At 39.4% G+C, this 14276-nt stretch overlaps 1 protein-coding gene across 5 annotated transcripts in view; it reads left to right on the top strand.

Annotated features, from left to right (window-relative positions):
• The window catches only part of arid1b (AT-rich interactive domain 1B), a 692248-nt gene that overhangs the window by 231164 nt on the left and 446808 nt on the right, over nucleotides 1–14276 (top strand). For 4 of the 5 annotated variants that reach the window (XM_062041960.1, XM_062041957.1, XM_062041956.1 and 1 more), the window contains exon 3: nucleotides 12715–12864. The exons of the other annotated variant lie outside the window; for it this stretch is intronic. In XM_062041960.1, coding sequence (XP_061897944.1) covers nucleotides 12715–12864 — 150 coding nt within the window. The remainder of the gene's footprint in view (nucleotides 1–12714; nucleotides 12865–14276) is intronic. 5 annotated transcript variants of the gene reach the window in all.

The following is a 14276-nucleotide window of genomic DNA, read 5'->3' as shown; positions in this document are numbered from 1 at the left end:
AAAGCAAAACATGCACACATACATTTAGAACAAATCTGTTATTATTTATTATAGTAACATATACTAACATATTGACATACACTACCGTTCAAAAGTTTGGGGTCACATTAAAATGTCGTTATTTTTCAATGAAGATCATTTTAAACTAGTCTTAACTTTAAATAAGTACACTCTATACATTGCTAATGTGGTAAATGACTATTCCAGCTGCAAATGTCTGGTTGTTGGTGCATTTTCTACACTGGTGTAAAAAGGCCCATTTCCAGCAACTATCACTCCAGTGTTCTAATGGTACAATGTGTTTGCTCATTGGCTCAGAAGGCTAATTGATAATTAGAAAACCCTTGTGCAATCATGTTCACACATCTGAAAACAGTTTAGCTCGTTACAGAAGCTACAAAACTGACCTTCCTTTGAGCAGATTGAGTTTCTGGAGCATCACATTTGTGGGGTCAATTAAACGTTCAAAATGGCCAGAAAAAGAGAACTTTCATCTGAAACGCGACAGTCTATTCTTGTTCTTAGAAATGCAGGCTATTCCACAAAATTGTTTGGGTGACCCCAAACTTTTGAACGGTAGTGTATATCTTTTTTTTCTTGCATAACATGGTGTTAAAGTGTATGTTTGTGTGTTATGTTCATTTTTCCCATGGTCTTGAATACACCGTGGTGGCAGAGAATGAGGACGTGTGTGTGTCTAGGAGTGAAACACGGAGGCGGACATGTGTGCACGGAAGAAATACTTGTTGGAATTGGGCCAGTTGTTAGCATAGGATTGGCAATAAAAGCTAAAAAGAGCTCCAGACTTTGTGTGTTCTTCTGAACGCTATAATAATTATATTACTTGTAAAACAAAAATAACACTCATTTTTTAGGTATGGCGGCTAATATTTTGCCACGGCGCGTCACCGCAATCAAATACATTTAGGAGAAACCCTGGACACACATTATCATTTCTTGGCAGAAGAATCATTAAATATTGTTTTGGATTTTTAACAGCTGTACATTTATTTAAATTCTTACACAGCTTAATTTTTTTACATTTAAATGTGTAAATGTTTAGGAATGTTTGTATTTTTTTGTTCATAATGGCAAATTGAGTGTTGCCTCTGCATCACTTCTGGTTTACATGACACCACCCAAATTCACTTTCTGTTGTAGATACCTCCATCTGTGTTAATAAAGTTGTAAAAAAATGTTTTGCCATGTTACATTCCTCTGAGTACAGATCCATCACTATGTGCTATCCGTGCTAAATGAGCATAGATTGTAGGTTCAATGTGCAAGTGAATTGCTTAGTTGCTCAGACAGTTTATACATGTTCAGATTGTGCTATGTTATTTCTTAAGGAGGAAAGTTGTTAGTGTTTTGTATTCATGTTAGCATTTAAGATAGCTAGCGAGCTAGCGCCAGTTGGTTGGTGAGTGAATCAAAGTGTGGCTATCAATCACGGTTTTTCGATCATTTTAATTTAAAATGGTAATACTAACACAAGTTTTACTGTGGTTATCATTAATACCATTTATTGTTACATCCCTGTTTAATACATATTCATACTGACCTGTTTCAAGCTCACGCAATCATTGATGACATATATTGACAATAGTGATGGACATCTCTAATCTCTACCCAACAATGTACATCCAGATTCACAAGCGTTCTGTTACATCTAAGATCCCTTTTTCATCGATTGCTGATTGGATTAGATTTACATCTTGATCACGATGCATCACAATTCAAATAGGACTCGTCAACACTGATTCCATGTCGCCATTTTGAATTAGTTATAAGAATAGTTGTGCTTCCGTTTCTCTTGTGTGGCTGAATCTTAAATTTTAAGTGTAAAAGTGAACCTGCATTGGCTCAGCCAGTGCTGGCCTTGTTGTTGTTACATATGCAGACCTAATCACAATTATTGCCATGCCTAATAAAAGGAAGTTATAACATTTTGAGGATTTTGATTTTTTTTTTGTTAAAATACGTAAAAAACTAATCAAAACGATACCAGTTACTATTCGATACACCTCAAATGTTCCCCCTAAACTGCAGAGATTTAAAGCTGCTCTACCAATGCAGTCGTATCTCATTGATTGATTGATTGATTGATTGATTGATTGAGACTTTTATTAGTAGCTTGCACAGTACTGTACATATTCCGTACAATTGACCACTAAATGGTAACACCCAAATAAGTTTTTCAACTTGTTTAAGTCGGGGTCCACGTTAATCAATTCACATGCTAAGGTTCAATGTTCGATGCTAACCAGTTAAACTTTGCATCCCTAGTTTGCAAGGCTAACTCATCACCGTCTCCACTACCTTTATATATAATAATCTGAGGCTAAAGCAAATGGCACATTTTCACTTTGGTTCTTGGAGGCAAAACGTTTTTGCACCCTTGATTTGAAGTATTTACTCTAAAATATGCATTGATGTTTTGAAGTGTGTTTTATCAGATTAATCGAACAAATTAATCGATAGATTATTCAATTACTAAATTAATCGGTTGCTGCATCCCTAAAAATAGCTCCCATAGTAATGCAAGTTGGAGACAGGTGACCTGGAAAAGCCTTTAACAGTGCTTTATTTTTATTTTGTTGCTGGCAGTAATCTTGTTGGATAATGCTGACCCAGCATAAAAAGACAATTTGCTGATCTCCTTCGCTCACCACACTGTCGATAGAAATGTGGGTATAATAGAAATGTATGTATAAAGAGGAATAGTAAGAGTTATTTTGCTCCAAGAATACTAAAAGTTTCCACTACAATGCAGTGCAGTTCTTTACAAGCTCAATGATTGGCAATATGGTACATTGTCAGTCAAAGGGGAACTTTGAACTTTGTATATATTTTTATCGATATGCGATGAGGTGGCGACTTGTCCAGGGTGTACCCCGCCTTCCGCCCGATTGTAGCTGAGATAGGCTCCAGCGCCCCTCGCGACCCCGAAGGGAATAAGCGGTAGAAAATGGATGGATGGATTGAAATATCGATTAATATTCTTAAGATTCAACTACATCGATTTGTGCTCAGCAAGGTACCCTTCCAGAAGATAGGTATTGATCCGAGATCGTTTTAAAAGGGAAATGATCGATTTTATCAGTACTCAAAAAAGGAAACATTGCATTTAAGAACGTCAGACCTTGTATGAAGTTTAGCACTTTTAATAATAAGGACGTTAAACTATTTCTGATGTCATCAAAACAAAAATGGCAGATAACTAGGGTGGCCAAATGCAAACGCCACGAGACAATATAACAAATAACAACGCAAACACTTTCAGCTACAGCACGATTGCAAAAGCCACAACAAACGACACAACACAATAATATAAAGCCTCAAAACAATTTTAAGCCACAAAGGATGCGACCGACACAACAGAAGTGACAATAGAGCTAGTTTAGGCGACGCACTGACTTCTGGAACACAACAACTGGCACCCAAGGAGAAGTCATTTCATGAGAAATAAATAAATACAAGAGATGGATAAAGGAGGCTATGGAAATTAGGAAGCAAGGAGCCAACAACATCAACAGGGATGAGAAAGTATACATTCTTCCACACACCTGGGACATTGTCCGTCATGGCCGTGACTTTATTTAGCAGGTACATCTACTCACAAATGTACAGTAGGTCACTCTGGTTTTATTTAAAAACTGCTTGAATGTTGAAAATGTGAGCAGACAAGGTTTCCTCTTGTTAATTCAACCTAAGGTGTTGGTTGCCCTTTTTTCAAATAAGATGTGATGCATTGGCCATTAATTGTGGTTTACTTGCTTGTTTGTATCCATGACCATGATTAATGTATACATACTTTCTCTACAATAAATAACATCAATATTGGAAACTTCACCTACAGTGTTTAGTACACATTATGTATTTTACAGTCACACTGGTTAATTGTATTTATTTTTTGCTAAAGTTACTGAATGGATTTCAACTTACTTAAATTGTTTCTGATTGTATTGTTCTAAATAAAATGAGATTATCCCTTAAACATATAGGCAAGCACAAATTCTGAGTCAAATCGAATAGTTGTTGAAACAAATCGTTACACTACTAAAAAGCAAATATCCTCCATTTCATGTCTGGACTACACATTCTAAATGTCAGGACCATGTAAGGATTAAGCAATTTTTACTCATTCTACAATCATTTCACATTGTTCCTAACCTTGTACTTTCCATTCCTCTGTTCACATATCTCACTGTCACTATCACCTCCTTATCTTGTCAAACATCACTTTATGCACGACTATAAGTCAAAATCCCTCTCATCTATCTCTTTTCTGCCTATCTCACTGTCTCTGAGTATCTTTCGTTTTGCCATATTTTGCTTGTAGCACAAGGTTGTATGTGTGCATGTGTGTGCGTGTGTAGGGTTGGGGTGGAAGCATTGCTTCACGCTCAGGTTGGATGAGCCCATCTGTCAGTCAAACGCAGTGACCTGTAGTCCCGGTCACCAGCCAGCCATATCGCCTCTTTGACAGTATTATGACAATTGCTTTCTCGATGCTCATTGGCCCAACTGAATTACAAGCTGTGCTCTTTGTTGACCTTAAAACGGGTGATTTGAGGAACACGAACACACACACACTCACACTCACACATGGTGTCTATATTTCATTATTTTCTTGTTGACAGTTTTACGATTGAGTTCTCCTCAGCATTTATGAATGCGATTGTGTCCTTGGCTTTTATTTTTCATCACACTGTTTCTGCAGTTTATGGTGAATTATTTGCTTTGCAGGGCGCCTATTGTGTGTCATTTCACACCTAACATCTGCTGTCATTTCATTACATTTGGCACCGTGTGTATGCCAAAACACTGGATTTGATCCGCTTCTATTGTACCTGAGAGAAGGGAATTGCAGATTTTCTGGTGCCAGACATTATTTTTATTGGTCGAATCAGCAGCAGTCCAAGTCTGTTTATCTGCAAGGGCATATTCATGCTAGGCCAGTTGTACGGTGCTAGGACCCACTTCACACATTAAGTACTGCAAGTTTGGCGAGTGTAAACGCACTCCCACTTTTGTCACGTTTGGAATAAGTAGTCAGTGCACACGTACATGCACTTGCGCAACATAATTGTGCTTTAGAATGATTGTACTGCACTTTTTGCAGGTTCTTAATGATAATCAACACAAACCATAATAGCAATATACTGGAAATAAAGTCAAACACAGAGCATGAAACTGTGTGATAAAAATGTGTCATTTCATTAATGTGATCACTCCTCTCACAAATAATTAATGATTCTGTACATATTTAAATTGAGTAGAAAACACATATTCAAAATAACACCAGAAATAATACACAAAGTCAGAGAAATTACATAACTACAACAGAATAGAAGTGATAAATGGGCACACAGTCCAGTGGGGGCCAGGAGCGGGAGGGGACATTGGGCTTAAGTCCAACACGGCACAAAATGGTCTAGTGCAGGGCTATTAAACTGGCAGCCCAAGGGCAAAATCCGGCCAAGGAAAGACCCCATACTGCACCATGAGTCCAGTTCAAAACTTGGGACACAAACTTTTTTACAGCAAATTCCTAAAAACACTACAGTGCTCCTGTTGTATAGAGCAACTTGGACCATGTAAACACATTGGCAGATCCATGCGGGACTCTTTCTACAGGTAGCCGGCCATCTAGACTGAGCGATCAATGAAGAAGGGCCGCAGTCAGGGAGGTGACCAAGAACCCAATTGTCACTCTGTCAAAGCCACAGCATTCCTCTGTGGAGAAAGTAAAAACTTCCAAAAGGACAACTACCGTATGTCTACAGCAATCCACCAATCAGGCCTGTATGGTAGAGTGGCCAAACGGAAGCCATTCATATAAGTTTGCCAAAATGCATCTGAAAGACTTTCAGACCATAAGAAAAAAATGTATCTGGTCTAAGGAGACAAAGATTGAGCTTTTGGCATAAATGCCAGGCATCATGTTTGAAGGAAACCAGGCAACGCTCATCACCAGGCCAATGGGGCGGTATGGCGTAGTGGGTAGAGCAGCCGTGCCAGAAACCTGAGGGTTGCAGGTTCGCTCCCCGCCTCTTGACATCCAAATTGCTGCCGTTGTGTCCTTGGGCAGGACACTTCACCCTTGCCCCCGGTGCCGCTCAAACTGGTGAATGAATGATGAATGAATGATAGGTGGTGGTCGGAGGGGCCGTAGGCGCAAACTGGCAGCCTCGCTTCCGTCAGTCTACCCCAGGGCAGCTGTGGCTACAAATGTAGCTTACCACCACCAGGTGTGAATGAATGTTGGGTTCCCACTTCTCTGTGAGCGCTTTGAGTATCTAACAATAGAAAAGCGCAATATAAAATCTAATCCATTATTATTATTATTAATACCATCCCTACAGTGAAGCATGCTGTGGGGATGTTTTTCAGCGACAGAAACTGAGAGACTAGCCAGGATAGAGGGAAAGATGAATGCAGCAATGTACAGAGACATGCTGGATGAAAACCTGCTTCAGAGTGCTCTTGAACTAATACTGGGGCGACGGTTCATCTTTCAGCATGACAACAATCCTAAGCACAAAGCCAAGATATCAAAGGGATGGTTTCAGGACAACTCTGTAAATGTCTTTGAGTGGCCCAGCCAGATAAAGCCCGGACTTGTATCCGACTGAACATCTCTGAAGACATCTGAAAATGGCTGTGCACCGACGCTTCCCATCTAAACTGATGGAGCTTGAGGGATGGGCGAAAAGGCCCAAAGATAAGTGTGCCAAGCTTGTGGCATGGTATTCAAAAAGACTTGAGGCTGGAATTGCTGCAAAAGGTGCATCAACAAAGTATTGAGAACAGGGTCTGAATACTTATGTACATGGGATTTCTTAATTTTTTTATTTTTGATAAATTTGCATATAATTATAAAAAAAACATTTTTTTGTCAAGATGAAGTGCTGAGTTTACATTAACGAGAAATAAAATGAACATTTTTTGATTTTAGCAAACGGCTGCAATGACACAAAAAGTGAAAAATTTAAAGGGGTCTGAATACTTTCCTCACCCACTGTATATTAATGTCTATTTTTAGTTTCTGGGTTTTTTTCAAAATAAAAAAAATACCATAAGAAACCTTCCATGTTTTGATATTTTCACATTGTCATTATGAAGTATTATGTGTAGAATTTTGATAACAAACATTTATTTTTTCCACTTTGGAATAAGGCCGTAACATAACAAAATGTGGAAAATGTGAAGCACTGTGAATACTTTCCAGATGCACTGTAAATACAACGATATCAAATGTCTACTGCAGAGGACACTGGTTCTCCGGAAGATGCACAATTAGGCCCTGTCTACATTAAGCCGGATAACTCCTTAAACAAATAATTATTTAGCCTAAGACACGTTTCAGCCACACTAAACCATTGTTTAAGATTCTCCTCCTTGGATAATTTTTTACAAGGGTAAGTGCACCGTGTATTTCTTGAATCTCCGGCTCCTAGCTTTGTATGGACTCCTGGATCGTTTGCAAACTGAGTTCGGAGAGGAAGTGAAGTCAGAAAGACCGCGCCACACACAGGAAGTGACGTCAGAAAGAACACACCACAGCCAGCTTCATAACAGACGCTTGTGGAAATCACACATGAATACCTTAAGAGTAGGAAACACGCGATTGCAGCTATTTGGGATACAACACATCTCAGACGGCAACATAGCAATGTGGAGCGACGGTTTTGGACAAGGCCTTGAAGCACGGCAGCCTGGTGGGATATGTTTGTCACCGAGTGTGTTGTGTCAGAGGAACGGCAAGAGAACTTTCGAGTGTCCAGGTGATTCTAGTTAGCGAAAAACTTTGTCCATTTGTCGAAGGGGAGACAACGAGAATGCGGGCTCCCGTGGACGAGGGAGTACAAAACAGCAAATGCATTTGGACTGGCAAAGCAGACTATCAGTTTTTGTCCGTGATGTATGTCGAGCGATTACTCAACGTCTAGTTTTGTACTCCATAACTATTGTGAAGGCATGAAGTGGTTGCGGTACGACCGCCAATATCTAGATACCTAGATTGGTTGTTGTAAAATGTTATTTATCACATTGTTTACTTTCACTCGTCCATTAAAGAGATGATTAATGTATGATGGCTCAGGTGTGATTCACTAAAATAGTCTAACAGCTGCTGATGGTGAAGCAAGCAAGGTTTACTGTTAAGAGAAATGTAACAATAGTCTACATTGAAACACAAGGTAAGGATACACTTCCAGGTCAGAGGTAACTATGACGCGCACATTTTTTTTCATACATGTGTACTAGGTCGCGTTGCGCCGGCAGACGGAGGGGAAGGGGGTCTTAAACGGTGGCATTGTGTGTCTGTGAACAAGGATAAGTTTAGGTGGGCTATAGCCTGGATAACCTTAGCTGGTTAGTGTAGAAGAGGCCTTAGACTAATAGTGAAAGGAAAAGTCCTTAGCTTTATGGAAATGTGGCCCCCAAAACAATTTAGTTGAATATCCCTGTTGTAGTGTGAATACGCCCAAAGGGTCTAATTGACTAAAATAATAATAAAAACTTGCACAAACTTGATAGCATATGCAAAGCTGATCTACTAAACTATTGCACTGAGCATTGGGTCTTTAAAATGAGCAAAATAGCGGGCACGATCCATTTAGCGTGTTTGCCGACTATGTGCAGAATTCGGCTGCATCTCTCGATTTTTTTTTGTAATCGAGTAGTTTGTTTGACTAATCAAGTAATCAGATAAAACATACTTTATAGCCCACATGCGTACTGTAGGGAAAATTGTTGAAATACGTTTTTTCTGCTTGCCATAACCTTCATAACTGTTTTCAAATACATGCACATCATCAACATTGAAGTTTCACTTTTAACATCTGTGCATTATTTAAAAAAAGAAAATAGATCACAGCATCTACAAACTACTGCACAAACTATGTCCGCATATTTAAAGTTCCGGGCACTTCATGTGGTCCTGATTTTATAAATTGTATTAGTTACACTCATTGAACGATTAATCCAAGCAACAGAATAAAATTGAAGCTGTTTTCTGATCGAATTAATCAATTTGATCGATTAAACATTGTAGCCGTAATGCATAATATATTCAGATTATGAGAATGCACACAATACTGAGAGGAGGACATGCAAATGTAATTATTTAGCGCCTACAATGTGATTTATTAAACTTGGAAATGTTTGCTGCTGCTGCTGTTGTAGCATGAATTTCGAAAGGTACACACAAACTGACATTTAGTACAAAAACCATGAATTTAAAAACGTTGTGTGCTTTCTCAATGATCAATTAAAATAGTTATACTTAACAGTTAGCGACACAAAATAAACATACTCAGGATTGTGTGTAAATTTGGGAGACCCTGCACCAAGGGAACAGTTGTGAAGTAATTTCAGTAACACTTTAGTATGGTGAACAAATATTCGGCAGTAATTAGTTGCTTATTAACATGCAAATTAGTAACATATTGGCTCTTAATTAGTTATTATTAAGTACTTATTAATGTCTAATCCTGCATGGCCTTATTATACAACCAGTAAGCCATTAACTAAGAGTCTTCCCTCAATAACCTCAGAATTATTGCTTATTAGTAACCCTAACCCTTATATGTTCCCCTAGTGTCCAAATAATTCTAAATTAAGTCTTTGTTACTTTAATAAGCAACTAGTTAATGGTGGGTATGTTCCCCATACTAAAGTGTTACCGTAATTTCAAATGAAAAATAAGGCTACTGGCTGCTCAGAATGCTTTTTTTTAGATTTGGTACATTGTGGACTGGTCATTATGTGATGTACATGTTTTGATGCTATGGTTGTCTCATAATCAAACAGCAAATAGATTTGCTGTTGCGTCCATTACACACACAAGGGAGTGAGTGGAAAAGCAGAAAAAGCTCAACTTGTCTACATGGACTGATATTGTGGATATTTTGAGGTACAAACCCAATTTCTTGCTTCCTTGCTGATATCTGTCGAGTGTTCTATCATTCTTGAACTGTCAACACGTGTCTGCTCTTGTCTGTATCCTCCTGTCATTTGTATTTATCTGTCTAAGCGGGGAAACCCACGTGCAGTCAGCTGTCTCATAACAGGGGAAATCATACTTTTTTCTTTTTTTGAAATTTGATTGACAACTATTGGACATCTGATGTCTGCTCGTATTACTTCTCTTTAGACAGAAACATAGTCGGGATGTCTTTCTTTTGTGGGGAACACCACTTTCTCGTAGCGATAGTCACTGAATTCAAGAGAGCGCAGTTGACTTCTTTTGAGCGAGTAACAATATCTGGTAACCGATCCTAAATGTGTGCTACAAATATCACATACCACGCCACACTAAAAATGGTGTTACACAATAACGCTGTTATCAATGCGTTTGATGTTGTGTGGCACACTACTTTCAATGTGGTTGTATTCAACAAGACAATGTCAGAAGCACAGCAAGCAAGGAGTAACTTTTTACTAATGAACCAGCACTACACTAAAATTAACTTGATTTTAAATAGGAAGAGGCAACGTCACACAGCAAACACGATGTAGGCTAAGTACACACACACACACACACACCCAAACACACAATCCTACTACTACTATTACACGGAAATAATGAACAACAAATCAATGATTGAAGTGACAAGCTTGCAATACAATACACTGTTTGTGGACATGAGACAAGACAGCTATCGAAGTACATTAGATCTCTTTATTAACTTGCGCTAACACAATCCAGTGAAACGATTCCACACAAACTGCTGCTGCTAAGCTTACAAAGACAGCTGAGATAAAATGTTGCTTTGAGCGCGCTGTCGCTGATGTCACACGTCACTTGGCAACACACATCGCCTTTTAAAGGCATGCACACACACACACACACACACACTCTTCTCTCATGAAACGTCTCTCAACTGCATGTGGCAGATATTTGAAGTTTTATTTGTGAAGTAATGCATTGATTTATTTCCCTAGTAATTAATTATATGTATTAATGAGTAACTATGTTAGTAATTAAGTAATTAATTAACTAAGTCATTAAGTAATTATATATCATGTGCATTAAGGCATAAGTATGTGGCCTCATACTGTATGTCCATCTGCATGTTAGAGTGTGTGCGTTTGTGTGTGAGTGTGTGTGCATGTGTGTGTGTGTGTGTGTGTGTGTGTGTGTGTGTGTGTGTGTGTGTGTGTGTGTGTGTCCTGGCTGTCGGTAATGAATCCAGTGAAGCTGTTGGCACATGCAAGGCCACGCTATTAACCTCTCTACCAGCGAGACTGATCTCACCATGTCTGTCTGTCTCGTTGGCCTAATGACACACTCACACAGCTACACACACACACACACTCACACAGCTACACACACACACACACACACACACACACACACACACACACACACACACACACACACACACACACACACATGCAGACCCTAACCTGTCTTTCTAATCAAATTTCCATTGAAGTGAAAAGTATTCTATATTGCCTAATCAGCTCTATTCAAAGCATCATTGTGTCCATGGATGATTTATTTTTTCCACCTACTCTTAAGAACCGTTTCACATTTATTCATTTCTTTTCAACACATCGTATTTCACACCAGCCATGTATTTAAAGCAGGCTTTTATGAGCGGGACTCTTTGCTAATAATATTTACGATAAAGCGACAATTGTGCCCCGTGTGCTTTAGATCTGGCGAGACCTGCTATATCGCGCTAGTAATTCTAGATATAAATCAACCGGAGAGTTTTCCCGTTTCTAAAGAAGATTTAAGGTCAGCTTTCAAAATTCAACTCATGCAGGTGGACGTAAACTAGTCGCTGCAAATTATTGCCTGTGGACCCGCTTTTTGAACGGGGTTATGCTGTTTGTCGGCGATGAAGTGACATGAGGAGGAAAATATGACTTGAAATGTGCTGTCCTGTTGCAGCTGTAAATGAAGTTTAGGAGTCTGCTCAGTGCCGTGCGTGTGTGTGTGTGTGTGTGTGTGTGTGTGTGTGTGTGTGTGTGTGTGTGTGTGTTTTAGGAATACAACTTCATAGAAATCCTTAGAGTAGTGAAGAGCACCTGGCTCTGTCGGTAGTCATAACAAATGACAAGCAAGGATTAAGACTACATTTGTATGTGTGCCAGCTTGTTTCACCAAGTCCCCACTCTCATATTCTCTCTCATAACCGCTGTGTAATGTTGCAGCTATGCTTGGCAAGCTACTTTCCAGAGGCCCCAGCTTATCCATGTGTCCCTCATTAGGGTTACGGCCTGGGACAGGCTCGCTGCACTACGCAATACACCTCATCCCATCTGTGATCCGACTGAGATGGAGATAATTTGACGCATTTGGCAAGCCGGAGGACAGAGCGTTAGAGTTCTTTGCGGCGCGAGTTCATTAGGCACAGGACTGCTGGGAGTCCGTCGTCAGCCTGGCCTGAGCTATATTAAGATCCATTAGCTGAGGGACATCCAGATGAGTTGGAAAAATGGAGGCCACCCCGTTTCTGCCGCCCCGTGTGGATTGTTTGTGTGTGTATATTATTTCTCAATACTTCAAGTTGTGGTTGAACCTGCAACTCAATCAATCCTCAATGTGATTGACTGCAGTGCTTTCCAGCTAATTTGTAGCTGACATCATGTCTGCACTGCTTGCAATTTAAAGTGAATTTCCTTCACCTGCCTCAGCCTTGACCCTAAGAGTGTCCGTCCCTTTAACCATACTGCAATTGTTTTTTTGGGCAGGTGGCGCCCTATGGCCAGCAGGGGATGGGCGGCTACAGTCAGCAGCAGCCGGCGGGCCAGCAGGGAACTCCGCCCTATTTCAGCCCCCCCCAGCAGACACCTCCAGCCCCCACCCAGAGCCCTTACCTGCAGTCACGACCACCTGCACAGGTACCAACACAGCAGTGTAAACATTCCTCGGCCGCAGAACCTGCATAACATAATCTGATGATCCTTTTGCAAAGATATATACGTATGCTTATTTGTAAAGACAATATCCCTTACACACAGAGTCAAGTAGTATAGTATAGTGATGGGCAATATGGCATAAAATCTATATCGCAATATATATTGCAGCCTCCTGCGATAACGATATCTACTACCATCAGGATTTTCCCAATACCAATCTTTTGGTACTGGTACCAAAATGTATTTCGATACTTTTTGATACTTTTTAAAATAAAGGGCACCACAAAAAATGTCATTATTTGCTTTATTTTAAAAGAAAGTCTTATGATTACATCTGAGGGTCAAAAAGGAAGCACGTGCGTTAATCGTCTGTTAACAAATGTTGTGCCGTTATTGGAACGCGCTATTAGCGTGTTAACATTAACAGCCCTATTCGTTTGGATACTTTACATTAGTGTAAGGGGATATTAAAATCGTTCAAAACCAAGTAGTTACAGAGACAGTATTTTTCATACCAATGCAGCTACTGATTTTTTTTTTTCAAGCTCATTGAATGATTACATTTTTGATCACAATTACAATCACACAAAAACATGGGGTGGTGGTGTTACAATATCAATTAAATATATTTGAAATGATTCCTACAATTGGCTCAGAGTTAAATCATTTGTTTGTTGCCCTTAAAGTCCTCCAGTGTCCAGTGACTTATTCCCTACGTTTGTAAACAATAACAAAAACGGCAACAATAATAGATAATATAAAATTATCGCTCTAATCACTGCAGTATCGGCAATATACTTATACTGTATTTGGTATTGTTACTATTGATACTTGTATTCATCCGCCCACCTGTTTACATTCAAGTCAAACACAAATACAGATAGACGAAGTAAACATTGAAAGAGTAAATTAAACCAAATTTTTAGGTATAATTAATGATGATAAAATGAACTGGAACTCTCATACAAAAAATATACAACATAAAGTAGCAAGAAACATGTCAATAATGAACAAAACAAAACATGTTCTGGACCAAAAATCACTTCATGTTTTTTACTGATTGCTAGTGTTACCATATCTGAGTTATTGTGTAGAAATATGGGGAAACAACTAGAAATGTGCGCTTCTTTCATTAACTGTGTTACAAAAAAGATGGGCGGCGTGGCGAAGTTGGTAGAGTGGCCGTGCCAGCAATCGGAAGGTTGCTGGTTACTGGGGTTCAATCCCAACCTTCAACCATCCTAGTCACGTCCGTTGTGTCCTTGGGCAAGACACTTCACCCTTGCTCCTGATGGCTGCTGGTTTGCGCCTTGCATGGCAGCTCCCAACATCAGTGTGTGAATATGTGTGTGAATGGATGAATGTGGAAATACTGTCAAAGCGCTTTGAGTACC

Source organism: Entelurus aequoreus, linkage group LG03 (assembly GCF_033978785.1).
Source record: "Entelurus aequoreus isolate RoL-2023_Sb linkage group LG03, RoL_Eaeq_v1.1, whole genome shotgun sequence".
Lineage (NCBI taxonomy): Eukaryota > Metazoa > Chordata > Actinopteri > Syngnathiformes > Syngnathidae > Entelurus > Entelurus aequoreus.
The sequence above is the reverse complement of the archived record's forward strand: the minus strand, read 5'-3'. Positions and strand labels throughout refer to the sequence as shown.